General features: G+C 54.4%; 1 protein-coding gene across 1 annotated transcript; it reads left to right on the top strand.

The window, feature by feature from the left end:
• Positions 1 to 5,294: 5,294 nt before the first annotated feature.
• On the top strand, positions 5,295 to 11,781 carry C1qtnf6 (C1q and TNF related 6). The gene is made up of 3 exons (XM_041672347.1): positions 5,295 to 5,413; positions 7,538 to 7,787; positions 9,744 to 11,781. The coding sequence occupies exons 2-3, from the start codon at positions 7,544 to 7,546 to the stop codon at positions 10,286 to 10,288; spliced, it is 789 nt and encodes a 262-aa protein (XP_041528281.1). The 5' UTR covers positions 5,295 to 5,413; positions 7,538 to 7,543; the 3' UTR covers positions 10,289 to 11,781.
• Positions 11,782 to 14,668: the final 2,887 nt, after the last annotated feature.

Genomic DNA, 14,668 nt, shown 5'->3' with positions numbered 1-14,668 from the left:
GCACACACCTGTGATCATTGCCGTAAGCTCAAGGTCAGTTTTTATTCCAGAGTGAGACTCTGCCTTAACCCAGTCCCCTGCTCCCACAAAGAGTAGGAGGTAATTCTCTAAGACAAGGGATACTGAGAGTGCCACCAAACTCCCCAAAACCAGGAGGAGGCTTGGAACAGACCCATAGTCCCCAGCAGAGCTACCAGACTGATGCCTTGGTCCTGGTCTTCTGGACTTCAGAACTGGGTCACAATAAACTTGTGTGCATGCTTGTGTGTGTGTGTGTGTGTGCATCATATGTATAGGCCAAAGGCCATGTTGTGTGCATGATTTTGTGTGTGTGTGTGTGTGTGTGTATCATATGTGTAGGCCAAAGCCATGTTGGGTGTCTTCCCCAATTTCTCCCTGATTTTTTTAAGGGGGAGAGGGTCAGGGTTTCCTCTGTGAACAGCCCTGGCTGTCCTGGAACTCACTTGGTAGACCAGGCTGGTCTTGAACTCACAGAGATCTGCCTCTGCCTCCCAAGTGCTGGGATTAAAGGCACGCGCCACCACCACCTGGCTCCTGTTTATCTTTTTTTTTTCTTCGAGACAGGGTTTCTCCGTAGCTTTTTGGTGCCTGTCCTGGAACTAGCTCTTGTAGACCAGGCTGGCCTCGAACTCACAGAGATCTGCCTGTCTCTGCCTCCCGAGTGCTGGGATTAAAGGCGTGTGCCACCACCGCCCTGCCTTGTTTATCTTTTGAGACAAGGTCTCTCACTGGAGCCCTTGCTAGGGCTAAAGGTACGTGTGACCACGAGCTACTTTTTAATGCAGGTCCCCAGGGATCCGAACTCAGGTCCTCACACTTGCAAAGTGGGCACTTTACCAGCTATGCCATCTTTTCAGTCTTTGATTTTTCTTTTTCAAGGTAAAGTCTCACTTTGTAGAGCAGTCTGGCCTGGACCCCATGGCAATCCTACCTCAGTTTCCCAAGTGCGGGTATGACAGGCATGCACCATTATCCCTGCCAACACGATAAGCTTTCGTTTCTGAAGCTCCCAGCTGTGGTACTGGTTAAGACCACTGCCCATTTGCCTTATGGTGTTAGTGGCCTCTTCCCTCCCGGGTCCCTAGAAGGTCTGTCAAACCAACCTGCTCATCCCTCATGCAGTATGTGGTTTGTGGACCCTGTTAACTGCTTAAGGCTCAACCCAGAGGCCAGATGGTTTGTCTAGGAGCCAAGAAGGGGACAGCAGAGGAGAGTGGCTGTGTGTGGACTCGGGCTGCCTGTGGTTAAGTCCCTGCTCCTGCATTCACTAGCTGTCTGACCTTGAGCCAGCAGACTAACTTCTCCTTGCCTCAGTTTCTTCCTCACGGGGGTAAGTTGTGGTTTAGGTCGTTAAAGAGTTAACATTTGCAGAGCTTAGGCCTTAGGCCAGTGCCTGGTGCCCACAGGGACTGCACAAGCATATCCAGAAGTGTGCTCACAGAACAGGCGTGCAAGACCTTCTCTGGAGATCTGGGATGTCACAGTTGTTGCCCAATGTCATGATCAGAAAGAAGACTGAGAACAGGGGTCATCTTCCTGCCTCAGCCTCCCCGGTGCTGGGTGGAAAAAGTGATGCTGGGAATTGGGGTGCTCTGAGACCACCTGTGCCAGCTGCCTGGTGGCACGCAGTGCCCCTGGGAAGTGTATATAGCAGAGGAGATACCCAGGCCATACAGGGCCTCATTTGCTTTCCAGAGGCCCAGCACCCCAAACCCTGCAGCCTTGGGCAGGCACTCCAGAGTGCTGTAGCATGAGGGTTAATTGGGGTGAATTGTACATGCGTATAAACAGCTTTTTCTTTCTCCCTTGCTCCAGGGAATGCCTCATTCTCTTAGGATCCAGGTACCGGGGATCCTGGCCACATCCTCTGCTACTATCTTGCGGCAGGTGGGGAAACTGAGGCCTGGAGTGGGGGCAGGGTGCTTTAAGCTTTGCAGAGAAGGGACAGAACATCCTCTTTTCAGTCTGGCTTTCTGCTCTAATGGCCAGGAAATGTGTCAATATTTGCTCATGGGAACTGCCGCCCCACCGCCCTCGGTCAACACCTCCGAAGCTGGCTTGGTTTCTCCATCTGTGAGACCATCATGGTTGTATCTGAACTCTGCTAGCCCTCCACAAGGGAGATCTCTGTGGGCCTTTGGCTGCAATAAATCGGCAAACACAATCAAATTTATACGTAAGTTTTAAGTGGCAGGGGTGTTCTTGGCCAAACACCATCAAAGGAACTTCAGAGCCTTCACTTCCCAGCTCAGAGGCCTGTGAGGCAGTCTCGGGCCTAAGGGGAGCCTCAGTTTCCTTATTCCTGAAGTGCACCCCACAATCCCATTTTACAGGACTATCACAGGACTCCCAAAGAGTCCCGCTCAAATCAACTCAGTGTTCCTGCGTCCGCCAGGGGGCGTCTCTGGACCTCAGCGCACTCACGTCTCTCTTCGCGCAGATTCGGTTTTATTCGGCCTTTGTCGGATCCCAACCGGCTGGACCCGAATCTGTTCGTTTGGGCTCGGGAAAAATCGACTTTGTTCGGCTCTACTCTGCTTTGCTCCGCTGGACTCGGCTCTGGTCGGCCCTTTTCGGTTCTGCTCGGCTCCTCTCCGGTTTCGGCTTCCTTGTTGAGGATCCTAGGGATTTTTTATTTATTTTTATTTTTCGAGACAGGGTTTCTCCGTAGTTTTTGGTTCCTGTCCTGGAACTAGCTCTTGTAGACCAGGCTGGGGTCCTAGGGATCTTGAAGTCATCTTTTTGCCCACTTTTGACTGGGCCTGGAGGGTCTAACCTGGATCGCTCAATAGATGGGCACCCAGTAAAGCCAATTTGGAGCTGTCCTCACGGGGCTGTATGTCAGAGGAGCCCTGCCTACTTTCTGAGTTTTGGAGGACCTCAGCTCTCCAACCAGGTTGGATTGGCGGGGTGCTGGCTGCTGGGCCGCACGCTGGCTCTCCCCAGGAGGTGGCGCCCTCCTCTCCAGTAGTTCAACCGCTGACTCGGCGGTGACCTTGAACTCTGTGAATTGCCAGTGACCCAGCTGACTTCTCGAGTCAGCAAATCGTCCTGGCTCCTGGAAGTCAGAAAGGGTGGGAGTGAGCAGAGAAACAGACTCACACCGTGAGACTCTGCCCTTGGTGATCTGGTACAAATTTGCTCATAGAGGCTTATGAAAGAGGATGGAGGGCAGCATGAGCCCAGGGGTATACTGGCAGGTGTGCTGAGAAAAGTGAGTGCGTGCCTCAGCATACAGGGCTTAACCGAAGTAGCCAGGAGGAAACACCCTTTGACTATTCCCAGACACTCATACAATCCTGGAGTCAAGATCGTCTGGCCCAGGATCATTAAGACTCAGACAAGTGCCAGGTGGTGGTGGTGTATGCCTTTGACCCCTAGCACTCAGGAGGCAGAGTCAGGCAGATCTCTGTGAGTTCCAGGCCAGCCTGGGCTACACAGTGAAATCCTGTCTTGAGAAACAAAACAAACAAAATACTCAGAGAAGGAAGAAAACTTACCCAACGTCTCACAACTTGAAGAAGGACATTAAACAGAGTCTGTCTGTCTGTCTACTCCAGGACTGGAGTGCGGTCTCAAATCTATCTGACCTGCCTGGGACATCCTCATGGCTGAAGTCAGTGGCTTGGAGCCACCTCAACTGTTAAGGTGGAGTGGGCAGTGTTGCCCTATAAGTGGGGTGCCGAGCATAGTGGGGTGCCCAGTGCTAGGCACACAGCTGGCCTCCAACAGAACCGTGCCTCCCCCCGCCCTTCTCTATTCCATCCATCTTTTCTTTTGTCCATTCTTTCCAGCTTTCTACACCAGAAAACCGAGACTGCCTGGTCCTGTCCCCACCTCCAGGGCTGCTGACTCAGCCCTTTGCTCTGGTGGCTGCAGCTTGAAGGGGGAGCCTCTTTGCAGGGCTGGCTCAATGCCCTGGGAATGCTGTTCAGGCAAGGCCACACAGAGGCCATGCCAGTGTGGGCCTGGTGGTGGTCCCTATATGGCCACCATCCCTCTGTCTGCTGTCTTCTGCCCCCTAACCCCGGTGCTCCTGACTGGACCCAAGGACTCTGAGTCATTTTGGGAGGGCAGCCTAGAAGAATCTGGCATTCTCCCAACTTGGATTCAGCTCTGCTATGTGACCTTGTATCAAAGCCTTGAGCTCCCTGGGCCACGATGTCCCTGATTAAGGGATGGGATTAGATCATCTGGGAGACTCCTTCCAGGCCTGATATGCTGTTGGATTGTCTGCTTAAACACGCAGGAAGCCTGGGCCCAGAGACAGCCCTGTCAGGGACCCAAAGCATGGAGGCTTTAATGGGGCCAGGAAGTCCCAGACCTCAATCTGTCTTATAAGTAGTGATCTGGAGAGCAGTATTACTACCAAGACCCTCTAGCTGCTAACTTGCTTGCTCTCCCAGGGCTGGAGGAGCGGGGGGGGGGGGGGGGATCGTGGGTCTAAACACTTTTTGAGGATCAAGGTCCCCGAGAGAGGTGACATCTAACTCAGGTGGGAAATAGTGAAATTAAAATATTAAGGTAGCCAAGAGTGAGGGACATTTGAAATCATCTGCACAGGGGCTCTGGCCCCAGGAAGCTAGGACTAGGCCTCTGATCTGTGGCCCTTGCTAAAATTCCCCTAGCCTGCCTAGGAGGAAACTGAGGCAGGACCCCTATGAGCTTCTTGGGGGTTACTTCTGTGAGGCAGGGGCTTTAGGAGACCAGAGGTCTAATCAATAAAGGCAGGATTCCAGGTGGAGGAAGGGGAGCAAGTCATCTCAGTCTAGCGCTTCTGGGCTGGGGGTGTGACCAGACCACCTAGGGTAGGAGAGGCAATGCTTGGCTGTGTTGCTGGCTGCTAGGTGTTAGACTGACCAGGATTTATGCCTATGGAGGATGGGCACTAGTGCCCTCATGCCACCCTCCCTGTCTCTGTAGCTCTTGGCAGATGGCTCTTGGGCTCCGACTAGACCAGGGCTGCGGGAGTTCCCTGTGCTGCCTCCCTTTTCCTGAGTAATGGAAAACCCTGCCCCCCTCTCTTGTTGCCTCTGATTTCCACGCCCAAGTATTTCTAGGCCCCTGCCCTTGTCCGTCCGGTCTAAACTCTCAGGACCTTTGACTCAAACAGGGTCCCACGGCTGGGACTGGGCTACAGATGCCCAAGGAAGTTCAAACATATCCCAGTATCTCTGAGGCCAAGCCCCAGGCTGGAGGGGCGGGAACAGGAGGTGGAGAATGGGAAGCCAGCTCAGCGTGCTCCCTCCTCCTTCCCTCCATCCCTCCGCCCTCCCAGCTCAGTCGTAGGCCTTGGGGGTCGGGCCAGCAACAAGCTTTTATCACAGACATGGGCCAAGGAGCCAGAGGCCGCCCGGGGTCTGTGAGTTGAGCTTGAGGCTGCAGGACCAGGGTGAGTGGCTGGAAGCCTCTCTGCTTCTGTCTGGGCTGGGGGCTGCGGTCAGAGTCTGAGATTTCTCTGTTCCCCTCTTTCTGACAAGCACATAGCTCTTTCCCTTGGGCCTAGCCAGCTCCTTGGAGGATCTCCTCCTCTCTGCCACCCCGCACTGCTCCTGGCTTTTATCTACCCCCTGCAGTGACTCCTGCTCCCCCTCGCCACTCAGCTCAGCCCTGACTTACTGGGTGATGCCAGTGGGAGCTCAGCCACCTCCAAGAGGCTCTGGCTTTTTAGTAGAGATGGTGGGGACCCTCAAGATCACTCTGCAGTTAGTGTGAGCTTCCCTTCCCACCACAGTCCTACTGGCCCCATCCCAGGAGCCAGCCAGGGATCTTTGCTGTAGTTAGAGCTGCCAGTGCTGCTTCCAGGGAGCCAGAGTTGCTTCCTGCTTCCGTCCCTAAGCCTCCTCCCCGCCACCCGGTCTGTGTCTCTGAGCCTCTGACTCCCCAGGGGCGAGACCAATAAGAAACAGAAATGTCTCCAAACCATGATGACATTCCAGAAAGTTCTGTGCCTTTCAAGTCATAGACACCAGGATGAGGTCGCTACCAGGCAGAGGAAGGAATGAACTCTTGGAAGTATATGACAAGCTAGGCAGCTTCCCTGTGTGTCAGTCATCCATATAGCCTGGCAAGGAAGACACGCTGGCATCTCATGCAAATGAGGGAGCGTGAAGACCAGAAGGGCTAAGCCACAAGCCTCGGTCACACGGTTTGTGTTATTCAGATGTCCCCCACGAGGGGGGGGGGCACATCTCTGGACCAAATAAGGCAGGGGTGGGGAGTTTGCTACAACCTGGAGTTAAGGAAAATAGGGGTGGTTGGTCTCTTGAGAGGTTTGCCTGCCTGGTGGAGCAGAACCAGCAAAGCCCAGAAGTGTGGACAGGATCATTCTAGAACCGGGGTGTCTCCTAAGATGCCTCCTGTCATCACCCTGGCCGCTGGGGAGAAGCCCCAAGAGCTTCTGTCTCTTTAACTCCTACTCCCTTTTCAAACCTTTCTAGAAGAATCATTTTACCTTCTCAGCCTGTATTAACCACAGAAAAATATTTTTGAATTGTACTAAACGTTAACGGGGAACAAAAAGGAAATAAACAAAGAGACGCCAGAGGTGTAAAAACCAGTCTGGTTTCAATAGCAGTTTCTGATCTGTGATAATCAGGCGGCGCCAGTCCCCGAGGCTGTCACCACCTCAAAGGCCCACTGTGGGCTTCCTGCCCACCCGTCCAAGCTCTTTTTTTAGTGTCCGGCCTACTTCCTGCCCCACTCTGGAAACTCTGGACCCCTTCATGTTCAAGGCCCAAGATGAAACGTCACTAATTCTGGTCCCTCTGAATTTTCAGTGCTTTTGATCCCCCAACCCCTTAATTTCAATTTACCACCTTAGATGCCGATTGGTAGGCCTGTGTGATTGATACAACCATCTTCCAATGATTAAACGCCGAGCTTTCTCTGTGGGGAGGAGCAGAGGACAGGGCGGTTCCTGGCTATCGGTGGGTTGTGGAGGGCACAAAGATACCAGAACTGTGAGTCCTACTAAGCTGCATATCCTCGAACTTGTGTTATTCCAAAGAGGATGTCTCATTTTCCGACTTCTTCAAGACTTCTCCTGCTTCTGCACAGAAGAGGCGTGCAGGAGCCAATGCCTTGATCCTCAGGAACCCCAGCTCTAGCCACTGCCTGTGGTGCCTGCAGGTGGTGGTGAGAGCCATGGCCTTTAGAGATGAGGGGGCAAAGAAACATTCTCCACCTCCTTGGTTAGCCACGTGGACATTTGGCATCTTCTTTTGTGCCCCAGTAAAGGCCTGGGAGCCTGGTGTGTGCCCTCTGAGGGTCTCCATAGGGGCTCTGTTCTTCTCAGGCCGTGTGTCCATGGTCACAATAGAAAGACGTCAGGAGGCTCGGTGGCCAGTCTGGTGCCCTCAGCCTTGCTTCCTCTGGTGGCCCCGGACTTGCCTGTTACAGGAGAACCTACCTACTCCCGCTAATAACACTGGGTCTGCCCTGGCTACAGGAGATAATATTACCACTGGGCATTGACATGCCGGATACGCTGAGTCAAATGTGTCTCTCTGTCCAGGTCACCATGGGGACAGACAGCCTGGGTTCCTTCTGGGCAGTACTCCTGCTTCCCCTTGTGTTTGGAGTCCCCACAGAGGAGCCCACCTTTGGGGACTCTGTGGCCTCCCATCTCAGCAAAGGCTGCCGACGATGCTGTGACCCTGAGGAACCGCTGTCCTCTGCTGACCCTGTCCAAGGCCCTGCTTCCCCCCACTTCCCCTATGTTCTGCCCGAGGTCAGGCCCTACATCAACATTACTATCCTGAAGGGTGAGTCGTGGTCTGGCGGAATTGGTATGGGATAGGGAGAAAGGGAGGGAAAAAAAGGAGGGAGGGAGGGAAGGAGGGAGGGAAAGACAGGAGAAACCAGGGCAGGCCTTACCTGGGCCCTGCCTGCCTTTGGTCTGCATATGCATAGCACCTAGAATGTGCATGTGCTGTTCTGAGTTCAGAGTGAAGGACTCAGTGGGAAAGGCCTTGGGATCCAAAATGTGAGCAGAGAGGTACTGGGGTGAAGTGTGGGGCACAGGCAGCAGAGCCAGCCGGGCAGGTTCATGGGGCTCCTGGCAGGGTGAATTGCAAGCCTAGGCTCACAGGGTAAGGGGCTTCCCAGCAGGGGTGTGGAAGGAGATGGCACAGGGAGAAAGGTGTGGGCCCACAGGGTCACCAGCTACCACCAGGATATGGGTTTCTCTCTGTGGGATGGGGGTGGGGGGGTTGAGCAGAAAGAGGACCTGGCCTCCATTGGTGTCCTGTGGGGCACATGATAGGGAGAGAGGTGAAAGTGTAAAGGCTTGTGGGAGCTGTACTGGTGAAAGTGGGGGTGGCAACCCCCTGATATATAGCCTCAGATGTGAGGGAATTAGTTCCACTCCGGTGATGGGACCCATGATGGCCATGGCCACACCATTGACATCCAGCTATGCTCACCATACCCCACCCCCCAATGTGAGGGGGTGACTGGGTCGCTCCTCCCACATGCAGATAGGGAAAGTAGTGTCCAGTAGGTGTCTTCTGGAGTCACCTCCATGTCAGGGACAGAGCAGGGCACTCCCCTCTGATAGCCAGTCCACACCTGAGACTCCCGCTCACGCTCATTCTAGACCTGGGGGAGGTCACTTCCTGGTCTCCTTGCCTGATGGCCTTACTTAGTGCAACTTCAGGTAGCTTAGCCTCTGGAGGCAGAGGGGCCCAGGCCTGGTGACCCTTTGCTGTGACGGTCCATCTTCAGCCCTGCGTTGCCCTTGGACAGGTTTCTGAAGAAGACGGTTCCTTGTAGCACCAAAGGTGCTTGGGTAGCATCTGGAGCCGTGCCTAAGCCTTGTGGGTCAGGCTGACCTCTTGCCAGCATCTGGGTAGAAGGAAAATAGTCCCCTCCTCACAGCCACCCTGGCCTTAGGCAGGGCAGAGCGGGCGCTCTGAAAGCTCTGTACTCAGAGAGGTGCTTTTGCTGGGAGGTGGCATCTGTGGTGCCATCCCATAGTCATGGGCACCTCCACTCCCTTTCCTTTGGACTGCCTTCAAGGACCTGTGCCTTCCTTTCTCTCTCTACTCTCTTCTCTACTGGCTTCACCACCGACCTGGTCCAGGGAACCTGAGGAAGTCCACAGCCTCACCAGGGAAATACGTGGAGCCAGGTCTCTTCAGTGCACACTGGGTGTGTTTTGGGGTGGGACGGGACTGTCTGTGCTCAGATTCAGACTGGAGCCAGGGCTGGAAAAGTAACCAGGTCACCACTGCCAGGGATGGTGGAGATGGACTGGGCCATGCTGAGGGGATTCCTGCCCTCTCCTGCCAATGAGGACTCCTGTGCACCTATGAGGTGGACATTGTCCTTTTAAGGTATACCCCAGACACTCAAGACCCCCAAATTCCCAGGCCATGGCAAAGGTAGTTTTATTCTTAACTAGAGGTGAAAAGTGTGTCTTACCTTGCCCCACCTCCCTGCTGGTCTCGGCAGGCAGCCTCCTGGAAGCCTGCTGTGCCCTCCTTGGCAGAAAGAGGACCCAGGCTGAGCTGGACAAAACACAGTCTGGGTTTTGGAAATGGCCTCAGTTTTCACTTCTGCAGAGGGATGTTAGGGGGTGGTAAACGCCTGGCAGGAGTAGATTCTTACTAAACACCAGGTCCTTTTCTGGATCCAGGCAAAAGCAGTGACTTCCAAAAGTGAGTGCTTAGCATAGGCCAGGGTGCCTGTCCTAACTTCTCCCCTTCATGTCCTCACAGGTGATAAAGGGGACAGAGGTCCTTTAGGAACACCAGGGAAGCCAGGCAAGGATGGTCCCCGAGGGGACCGTGGCTCTCAGGGTATCAAAGGCGACAAGGGGCAGGCAGGCAACCCTGGCAGCGCGTGCCAGGTGCACTACTCGGCCTTCTCTGTGGGTCGCAAGACAGCCCTGCACAGCAGCGAGGACTTCCTCCCACTGCTGTTCGACAGGGTCTTTGTGAACACTGACGGCCACTTCGACATGACCACTGGCCGCTTCACGGCTCCCCTGCGCGGCCTCTACTTCTTCAGCCTCAACGTGCACAGCTGGAATTACAAGGAGACCTACGTGCACATCGTCCACAACGAGCAGGCGGCTGTGATCCTCTATGCACAGCCCAGTGAGCGCAGCATCATGCAGAGCCAGAGTGTGATGCTACCTCTGGAGCCCGGTGACCACGTGTGGGTGCGGCTCTTCAAGCGGGAGCGGGAGAACGCCATCTACAGCGACGACGTGGACACCTACATTACCTTCAGCGGCCATCTGATCAAGGCGGAGGACTGACCTTCCCTGACCAGTTTCGCCGCTGGGCAGCTTGGGGGAGGGCTGGTGGCTAGGGCAGGTCCTGTAGGTTCCCCCAGGGCTGGATTATTAGCATCACAGTCTGTCTCTGCCCCCTCCCCTCCTGGCTGCATTTTTCAGAGACTTAGAGTGACTCTCCTCACACACCACCCTGCTATTCATCCCCGGGGACTTTATTGTATGGTAGATTCTGGCTTGGCATTTGGGGGTGGACCCAGGATTCTGCATTTCTAGCAATTTTCTCCGTAATGCTGATGCCGCGGGTCTATGGACGACGCTTGAGGAATTGGGCTCCCTAGAACGTTCCTAGCATTCTAGGGACTTCCCAAACATTCTGGAATTCCCCCCCACCATGCTGAAAACTCTTGTATTCTTGCATCCTCAGGTTTTCTCCTCACCCTGGGCCCAACCCCTCCCCCAGCCTCTTTTCTAGCCACTGTTCACGTATGCATTCATCAAATGCTGACTGCTCACTTAGTCCCAGGCCTGAGGAAAACCTAGGCTAATCAGACCTAGGTCCTGCCCCTCCCCTGGCGAATGCCCAGGAACCTGGACAGAGGTTGCAGTTTGCTCAAGTGGGTACAAAGACTTGAGCACTTCTTGGGTGCTCCTCTAAACTAGGTGCTTAGGCAGCATGGGCCGTTCTTCACTGCTCCCGAGGTGGCCCGGGTGCTGGAGTAGGGATGATATCCCTTTCAGATTCTCTACCTTCTTGCCAGATGCCCAGCGTTAAAGCAAACCCAGATATAGTCTTGCTTAGGGGGAGACCCAGGAATTTGGAGGCACCCAGGGTAAATGGGTGCCTGGGCGTGAATTGGAGCCCATTCTCCTCCCTGATCTTTGAAGACTCCTTCTTCCCTCCTTGCCTGATTCCCCAGGACTTTAGCAATGGCCAGACCACGTACTAGGTGCTCTCTGGCCCTCTTGGCCCCTCAAAAGCCCAGTGTCACACTGGGTTGATGAGGATGCTAAGGACACCCAGGAGGTGGCTCCCGTTTCAGGACTTCACCTGCCTGTATTGCCCTAGCAGACATCATGGGGACTCAGGCAGGACAGAGGTGGTAGGTTTCAGCCCAAAGCAGGTCTGGGGACTGAAGCCAGTGATATTCAGGTTACCTGGGGGCCTTCTCTGAGCCATGCTGCCAAGGCAGGCCCTGGGGAAGGTCATGGAGAAGCAGGAACACCGAGACCCCCATGCCTTTCCCAGAGCGTATGGCCTGGTGGCCCCTCTAACCTTCCCCTCTTCCACTGTAGGCTTCCCAAGCTTCTCAGGGGAAGGTGGCCTCCGTCCATTGGTGCTTCTGCAGACCCAGGGCACGACTGGCCCTGGGCAGGCATCTCTGGTGCTTACAGTCAAGGGAGCCATGGCAGGGTGGCAAAGGCAAGGCCTGCCACGTGCTTGAAGGCTGGTTTGATAAACCACACTCAGCCTGACTGTCCTTGCCTGCTTGGCCAGTGTGAATAAAATTACTGGATTCTCTTGGCAATTTAACCTGGTACTTTTTTCCCTATGCCCTTCCCCTGCCTTGGAAGACAGCCACTCAGGCCCAGCTGGGGGCAGATAGAGGGCTTCACAGAAACAAAGCCTTGCTAAGGGCTTCACTCTCTGTGTCCTCTGCCTACAAAGAAATATCAGCTCTAGTCGCTCACACAGCCGGAGCCAGGGTCCTGGAGTTAGTGGGGACCCGCTGAGAGTCAGCTAGGGTCTGGGTAAGTCCCATCTCTGAGCCTCAACTTCACTGCCTGCACAGTGGAGGTGGCAATGGTTTAGATGGCATGTAGCCTGGCAGTTGCCATGTTCCTCTTGGACAACATCTGTCGGTCACCTGCAGTGTGGCTCCCTGTAGCAGCCGCAGCACAATGGTCATTTCCATAGAGACCATCCCGAAGCTCACGTTCCAGCCCGGAACTCCCCAGTGCTGCACCAATTGTATTAGCTACTGTCTTGATAGAGTGACAGAAGCAATTCAAGGAACAAAGGGCTTATTATGGCTGGAGGGTACAGTCTGCCATGGCGTGAATGACAGGACAGCCAGGGTGGGGGGCAGAGGGTAGCCAGGGTGGGGGGCAAGAGGACAGCCAGGGTGGGAGGCGGCAGATCACCATATTCGCAGTCAGGAAGCAGAGAGATGTGCCCGGTGCTCACCTTGCGTTATCCTGGACCCCAGTCATGGAGTGGTGCCCCCCACAGGTAAGGGGCATCATCCTTCCTTCTAGGCTAGTTTAGAAACCACTTCATGGACACGCCCAGACACTTGCCTTAGGTGATTCTAGATCATGTCCGATCGGCGATAATCACCATGTACCAACCACAGTACCTATCCTGTTTGAGGGACCTCGGAGTCCCACACCTCTGTCTCATGCTTATAGAGAAAACAGCTGAAAACACTCATCCTGCCCCATAGAGAATATTCTGTTGGGGGCAGCTATGTTGACTAGCGCAGTCCCTTGCCTGTACTGTTAAAGTGACCGGCCTCACCTCTTCTTGTCTGCTGCTGTGGATGGAAGGACAGGAGTTTGTGCCCTATTCTGTACGACCATCACTGTTTGGTGGCTCTCTGTGCACCTCATGGAAGCTGCATCCTGCAAAGAGTTCACCATCTGCTCCTGCTTGGGACCCAAGTCCACTCAGTGGCAGAGTGGGCTCTGTGTCCTTGGGACCCGTGAGTGCTCTGAAGGGAGGCTTTCCATGATACCTGCATGCTTCCCAGGAATCTGCAAAGAGCTGGCCTCACAACATGCTCTGGTCAAGCCCTTGCTTGTTTAATGTGCTTTAACACAAAGAAGGCCGGGATCAGCTGTCTGTGTCAGCAGGATTTGTGGTCAGCTGACGGCAGCTGTGGAAACTTCGTGCCAGGCACCTGCGGAACTTGCTTACTGAAGCCAAAGCCACAGGCATTTCCAGGCAGTCCTAAGCCAGCACCCTGCCTCACTCTCCTGTCCCACTACCATGCCCACTTCCTCCCAGCCCCAGTTCAGAGGTGGCCTTGAGATTGTCTCCAACAATGTTCACACTAGTATCCCTGACTCAGTGGTATAGTTCCAGGAGCCCCTAGATCTTTGTGACAGACTTTCCCAACTGGGTAGGCATAGTGGGGTTTGGGTAGGGGCTTCATAAAATTGTAGGCTTCTCAAGCCAGGACTGCGGACAGATCTGTGTTTGTAAAAGTGGAGAGAGCTGGGCATGATGGTGCATGCCTTTAACCTGTAGCACTTGGCAGAGGCAGGGGGATATCTATGGTTGAAAGCCACCCTGGTCTATAAAGAGAGTTCCAGGCTAACCAGGGCTACACAGACACTGTCTCAATGAAATAAAATAAAAACGCACAGAGATAGACAGATAGACAGAAAACCAGTGAACGGGATGGGATTGGACATGAGAGGGGCTGTGTGTGAAGCCCGGCTTGGGGTACACCTTGGTGCTCAGACCTTTAGCAGGCGGCTCACTGGGGCCAGGTGATGCAGAGAGATCCACAGCTGAGGGAGGAGGCCTGTACTGTGGTCCAGAGTGTATGTGAGTCCCAGAAACGAGGAGAATGTCAAATGCCATGAGGAGGAACAAAAGTTCCCACAAGACTTTGAAGGAGGTGGGAAGACTGGAAGCAGAAAGCGAAAGCGGGCAGGTGCCCAGCTCAGACAAAGTACACCAGGCTCCCCAATTCCTAAAGGCTTTTATCTAAGTGACCTGGTGGCTGTCTGTCCTGGCTTTGCACAGGACAGTCTTTTGTTTGGCTGGAGGAATGGAGAATGCAGGGTAATTTGTTTATAGTCTTTTTGGACCCCACATTGTCTTCCTACCATCTGATCCCAAATCTTCTTGCTCTACTGAGGACTTTGACTCAAGGTACACATGGGATCGGCAGTGGAAACCCACTTCCGAACTCACGAGGGTGCACAGTGAGGGGGTCATGGAATGAGGGCTTATTGTTCCAGAAAATACAAAGCACATTTGAGTGGCTTATGAGAAGCGGCAGGCATGGGTCCCAGCTCCTGTGGGCTCTGGAGCCAGACTCGGGGCTCTGAGGGAGCAGCTTCCCCTTGAGAACCACTCTGTCCAGAGCCCATCGCCTCAGTGTTCCCTGTCACAGGGTCTGGACTAGTTCTTCCCTCAGTGTGAGCTTTGCTCCCATTGTGTCCACGCAATAGTGGAGGGGGGCAGGGGGCTCCGCTCTGATTGAGGGGAGTTGGGGGGCTCCGCTCTGATTGAAGAGCATATGCCTGTTGGATGAATGACTTTGGCTGAGCGTGCTCCTCCTGCTTGGTCCTGCAGGCCCCTCGCTGTGGGCCCCACGCTGCCACGTGTACAGCTGCAGGGAAGGGAGAGAGCCAGAGACACTCACCAGGAACAGAAGCAGATGGGGA

The sequence above is a fragment of the Microtus oregoni genome, unplaced genomic scaffold (assembly GCF_018167655.1).
Source record: "Microtus oregoni isolate MIOR12 unplaced genomic scaffold, Mior012 000022F_ref0000154, whole genome shotgun sequence".
Taxonomy (NCBI): Eukaryota; Metazoa; Chordata; class Mammalia; order Rodentia; family Cricetidae; genus Microtus; species Microtus oregoni.
Note: the sequence above shows the minus strand (reverse complement) of the source record. Positions and strands in the feature narration are given on the sequence as shown.

Bases quoted from the DNA above. Each gene is read 5' to 3' on its own strand.
- C1qtnf6 (XM_041672347.1), top strand. From the start codon at position 7,544: ATGGGGACAGACAGCCTGGGTTCCTTCTGGGCAGTACTCCTGCTTCCC. The intron at 7,788-9,743 runs GTGAGTCGTGGT...ATGTCCTCACAG, and splicing joins CAACATTACTATCCTGAAGG to GTGATAAAGGGGACAGAGGT.